The sequence below is a fragment of the Rissa tridactyla genome, chromosome 2 (assembly GCF_028500815.1).
Source record: "Rissa tridactyla isolate bRisTri1 chromosome 2, bRisTri1.patW.cur.20221130, whole genome shotgun sequence".
NCBI classification, from domain to species: domain Eukaryota; kingdom Metazoa; phylum Chordata; class Aves; order Charadriiformes; family Laridae; genus Rissa; species Rissa tridactyla.
Window position 1 is genome coordinate 101,488,790 of NC_071467.1, and position 5,770 is coordinate 101,494,559.

A 5,770-nucleotide genomic window follows, 5' to 3' on the forward strand; every position below is an offset into this window, starting at 1 on the left:
CGCAAGTTTTATGTCCTACCCCACTCCCATCCAGGGATCTTATGTCCTAATCTTTCACTGGGGCTCTGAGCCAGGCTGGGAGCAGTGGGGATGGGATGGTGTTAGGAGAAGGGCACGTCCAGCTGGCTACGGCAGCCACAGGGACTTATTCCTGCCCATGGGTGACACTTGCAACCTTACAAGAGCTTCCCACCGAGCATAACTTACCCTCCTGAGTGTTTGTCCTCACATTCGGTGTGTTAGGTGCAGTTGGTGGCCCTCTGCATTATGTTTCTGATAACAACTGACTGATAACCTCAATCTGAAAAGAGCAATAGCACCCACAGTTCTTGGTATCAAAATCTTCACGTGTGGCCATTCCTCCTAGGGCTACTGCAAGGCTGGTGTTTACAAAGCCCTCTGAAAGGACTTGGTGGGATATCTCCTTTCCAAGCGCAGTGATTTTACATCAGGTGAGCCATGGACATTTTTCTTCTTTTGCAAGACAGAGATGGCTGTTCTTTTGAGGCTGAAATAGATTCCGGGGGAGGGGACGGGGGGTGTGTGTGTGTGTGTGTTCAAATTTGGATATAGTCCTGCAAAGCTCTGCTCACCTGCAGACTGCTCACTTGAGCATTTAATGCAAGTGAATATGGAGGGATGAGGATGGAGTCCCTCACCCACAAATCGCGCTGGGCTGGTAGCAGCTGTGTGTCCAAAGGGACGCAGCTCTTGGGGCTGGTAATGGCACTTTGAAAGAGAAAATGATACGTGGAGTACTAGAAGATCAGCAGATACCAAACCCAGCCAAAAGAAGCAGATGAACAGCAGAGAATCAGCAGCTACAGTTTCACGGGACTGACAGACTGAAGGAAAATGAGGGCACAATATCTGTCACTCTCTTGAGCAGCCATGATTGTTTTTTTCCCCATTTCAAGACCTGATGCGAGATATGAGCAACAAAGTCAGATCTTTCTCTAGAAAGAGCATCCATACAAATGCTTGGGACGCTGTCAGAAGGGATTTGCTTACAAGAGTTTTAGGCCTGTGCAGGCAATGTGTAGGTGCTGTGTGCATCGCTGTTTGTGTTCCAAGTTGCACGTGTTGCTGTAAGAAGGAAGGCAAGTGCAGGAGCTTACTGAGTGCGGTTGTCTTCTCTCTGCTCCTCTGTGCAGGACACGTACCTGAAGAGCAGTGTTCAAGAATGCAGCCTGGTCGATCTCCCTTAACGGCAACGTACGCCCATCCACGATCAACACCTAGCAAGTTTCTGCCTGCCATCAGTGCCATGGCTTCAAGCTATAAGGCCCGTTTTCCTTACTACCCGCTGCCTCAGAGCTCCGGCCTCCCCTGGATGCCCAGCACCTACTACAAACCAGCTGCCATCAACCCAACTTTGGCTCCCTTTTCCAAAAGTTCCCAGGGGATGACCGCCAGCAAGAAGCTTCCTGTCATTGCCAACAGAACAACCTTCATCACCCGGTACACCCCTGAGGACTGGCACAGGTCCAACCTGACCAACTACAGAGAGTCAGAAACTTGCCAGCACAACGCGGAGCGTCTGAGAGTTGATACCTCCCGCATGATTCAGGATAAATATCAGCAGACAGAGAAAACACAAGGAGAAAGCACCAAAAACCTGGGAGTTCGTGTCCATGATATTGGATTTTGGAAATCGGAGCTCTGCCGTGAGCTGGGTGAGATGATCGGGGAGACCAACGCCCTCACGGACTTGAAGAAAAGGCTGGAGAGAGCCTTGGCCGAGACGGAGGCCCCTCTCCAGGTAAGCACCCTGTGCAGTGGCCTGCAAGCTGTAGCCCACTGCTGAAACATCTGCAGCCACTCAGACGTCCAGTTAAGTTTCACTGCAGCTCCGTAACATCTAGAAAGCTTTTAGGAAGAGACCATTAGTTAGTGATCAACAAATCCCTTGCCATCTGCTGCATCTCCTATCAGCACATTCTGAGCCCATCAGAACCCACTATTTTTATAAGCAGCTCATCCAAAATCCTGGTTTGGGAGACACAAGCCCACGTCTTGCTACAAGGCTCTGGCGAGGTCGGCATCAAGGCTGACACAGGGCCCTGCATTCAGCTGCGGTTGCACCAGGGACACGTGTGCTCCCTCACGTTGCTTTAACACTGATGTTGCAGCTCGGCTGCTCATTGTCAGCTAAACCAGCTGCCCGGGGCACTTTTTTCTTCCGTTTTTGTCCCATCTTGAGATGGGGACTATCCCTCTAGAGAACCCTGCCCCTGCAGCCAACAGTCATGGCATGTCCCCAACAGGTCGCTCAGGAGTGCTTGCTTCAGCGGGAGAAGAGGATGGGCATTGACCTCGTCCATGATGACGTGGAGAAACAGCTCTTCACAGTAAGCTTGGCAACTCAGATCATGTGTGAAAGCTATTTTTACCTAAACTGCCCCGAGGAGGCTTTGCAGCCTTGTTCCCTACCTGGCTCCTTACTGCTGGTGAGGTGCTCAACCTTTCCAACCCCCAAAACCCGCTGGGCCAGGGAACGGTGTTCCCCCATGCAGCAGCTCTCTTAGTTGGTCTAATAAAAGAGATGACATCATTACATGTTTTGCCTTTGCCCAGGAAGTGGATGTCATCAGGTCGTGCCAGGAGAGGATGCAGGGGTACCTGGATAAGGCAAAAGCCCAGCTCACGTAAGGAGAAGCTCCTTATCTCATGCCGTAGGGCTGATGGGCCTTTGCAGTTGGGATGTGAACCCCCAGCAGACCCCGACCTCTACCCACATCCCGCAGCTGTAAAACCCACGCAGGCTCCATGGGAAGCGGGCGGTGATGCTCATGGGAGGACAGAGCTGCCCGGGCGGGAGCTGCGGGGAAGTGGAACGGGGAGGAAGCCGTTCCACCCGTACATCCCCACCGATGGCTGTTGTTTGCATGTTGAAGGTCCAACAGGGTGGCCCAGCACGAGCTGGAGAGAGACCTGGCCAACAAGCAGGCGGCCCACCGCATCGATGACAAGTGCCACCACCTGAGGAACACCTCCCACGGCATCAGCTACTACCGAGGGGTGGAGCGGGTCGATGCCACGTGAGTGCACGCTGGGTGGCACGCGAGCAGCAAGCTGTCCCGGGGATGCGCGGTGCCTTTCCCTGGCAGGGAGCTGCTGGTCCCCAGTCCACTGTAAAGGCAGGTCCATCCTGCCTGGAGACACCGGCTTCAGAGGGGCCATTTCTCTCTGCTCATTATTATTATCATCATTATTATTCTCATTCTTATTCTATTGTTGCTGTTCTTTTCCTTTCTGTTATTGTTCTTCTACTTAACTGTCTTTTATCTCCACACACAAGTTTTCCCTTCCCTTTCCCCTCCTATTCTCCTTCTTCTCCTTGCCCTTCTGGAGGAAAGGGGGAGAACTGCACGAGTGGCTGCATGGTCCTAGCTGCCGGCTGGGGCTAAAACACGACCTATGGTCAAAATAAAAGCGTAGATTAAAGCTACATTTGACCCACGCTGCTCGCTGGCAGGGTCCTTGCCTGCCCACGTCCAGCTTCAGCAGCAGGGGCTTACCAGGGGCCTCGCCTTCCTCCCAGGATCTCGGTGCCGGAGTCCTGGGTCAAATTCACGGATGGCAACATCCTCCGCTCCCAGAGCGAACGGGCGGCCTCTGCCAAGCTGCGGGACAACACCAGGAACCTGCTGGAGGTGACGGCCAACGAGATGCGGTGCCAGTTCAACAGGGTGAACGTCGCCTTCACCAGCCGCATCGCCGAGACAGCGGACGCCAAGCGCAAGATTCAGACCCACCTGGCCAAGGTAGCCTGAACCCCTCCCTTTGGGTGTGACACTGTCACTTCCCAGGGACACCTCCGAAGCAGGACCCTCCACGCAGACCTGGCCCAAGGAGAGGAACGGTGGCTGCAGGAAGCTGGTTATAGTGTCATTTTCTGTTAGAAACTCCAAGTCCTGGGGACTTTCTTCTTGGAGCAGGAGGAGCTGGCACTGTGATTTCATCTCAAGGGATCCTGTCTTTTGCTAGCGCATCCTAGCTGGCAGCCTGGCAGCACAGGGATTTCCAGCAGAAAAGGCCACCGCTGGTTGCATCTCCTGGGAGTTACTTCAGAAGCGCTGGCTGCCCTGCAGAGAGTCTTTGCTGGGCCTCTGCTGGGCTGCCTGCCGGGGGGTTCGCAGGCTTGCTTCTCCCCCAAGGACGTGCTTTCACTCTCAGTGCTCTGTGGTTGCTGCACGGGTATCCGTGTGCTTGCTCTGCCAAGCAGAGGAAGTGGAGATCAGTGACGGACACCTGGCTCGGACCAGTCGGTCTCATGGAAAGCCTCCTGAAAAGTGCTCCACACCGTATTGATTCACTGAGTGGAGACTGGGCTGGCAGTGTTGCGGGCTGGTGCCACGTCCTTCAGTGAAAAATGAAAATTTTTCATGCCTGAAAAACCTTCCCTCTCTGAGTTGCTATTGATGGATGATCAGTTTCTGCAAGCAGTAGCTTTGGGAAGCTGGTAACTCACTGTGTCCATCACTGCTCCAACACCTCCTCTGACGTGACAGCACCAGCAAAGACAGGCTTGTTTTTTCTGCAGACAGACAGGCGAAAAAGGAAATTATGTTGTCACTTGAGAAGGTATTTTTTCATTCATCTGTGTGTTTCTTTTTTACGGCAGACGCTGCGGGAAATCTTCCAAATGGAGATGAACATGGAAGCCATCCAAAAAGCCATGAGGGACCAAGGACCTCCGTTCAAAGTGGCTCAGACCCGGCTGGAAGAGCGCACACGGAGACCAAACATGGAGCTGTGCCGGGACACTGCCCAGCTCCGGTAAGGCAGGAGCACGGGGCCGGCAGGGTCCTTGAGGAGTCCCGGGTAGTAGCACTCAGGAGCATCACTGGATGACAAAACTAGTCATGGGATTTTTTTCCTAAATAGTCCTGCCAGAAGGGCTCTGCTCTAATCAAAAGGAATGAGCAGGTATCCCAGCCTTTGGGTGCTGGGAGAGCTCTGCACCCACAAAGGAGGCTGGGCACAAAGGATCCTGTGCCCAAGACGCCCTTCAGCAGGACCAGGCTCGAAACCACCCACGTGATGGGACCGTTAATCAGGGTTCCTTACTGTTTTCCAGCCTTGTCAACGAGGTCCACAAAATTGATGAGACGGTCCAGAGCCTTCAGCAGCGTCTGAGAGACACTGAGGACACCCTGCAAATGCTGGCTCGTGCCAAGTCGGTCTTGCAGCATGACCTGGCCATCAAAGCGAACTCGCTCTTCATCGACCAGGAGAAGTGCATGGGGATGCGCAAGACCTTTCCCAGCACTGCGCGGCTGCTGGGTTCTGTTTAGGCTGGGCTCAGCCAACCTCACGTTCTCTGTTGCGGGAGGGATCCCCAGTGTTGATAAGATGCTTTGAAAATCCATGATTAGATTTTCACTTCCTGATGAAAGCCCCAAGTAGAAATTAAACGCTCATTTGGTGTGTTAAATTTTGTGGTTAAATGGCAGTACTCCAGGTGGGGTCTCACGAGAGCAGAGTAGAGGGGGAGAATCACCTCTCTCGACCTGCTGGCCACGCTTCTTTTGATGCGGCCCAGGATGGGATTGGCCTTCTGGGCTGCAAGTGCACATCGTTGGCTCATGTTCAGCTTTTCATCAACCAAGACCCCCAAGTCCTTTTCCGCAGGGCTGCTCTATCACATCAACCCCCAGCCTGTATTGATAAGGAGGATTGTCCCGACCCAAGTGCAGGACCTTGCACTCGGCCTTCTTGAATTTCATGAGGTTCGCTCAGGCCCACCTCTCTGGCTTGTCCAGGT

The 5,770-nt window shown here is 53.4% G+C and overlaps 1 protein-coding gene across 1 annotated transcript; it reads left to right on the forward strand.

Annotated features, from left to right (window-relative positions):
* The first annotated feature begins 385 nt into the window (after window positions 1–385).
* LOC128906014 (tektin-3-like) lies at window positions 386–5,300 on the forward strand. Its single transcript, XM_054192797.1, has 8 exons — window positions 386–452; window positions 1,155–1,762; window positions 2,268–2,351; window positions 2,578–2,648; window positions 2,898–3,041; window positions 3,545–3,767; window positions 4,628–4,782; window positions 5,084–5,300. The coding sequence occupies exons 2-8, from the start codon at window positions 1,184–1,186 to the stop codon at window positions 5,298–5,300; spliced, it is 1,473 nt and encodes a 490-aa protein (XP_054048772.1). The 5' UTR covers window positions 386–452; window positions 1,155–1,183.
* The last annotated feature ends 470 nt before the right edge of the window (window positions 5,301–5,770 follow it).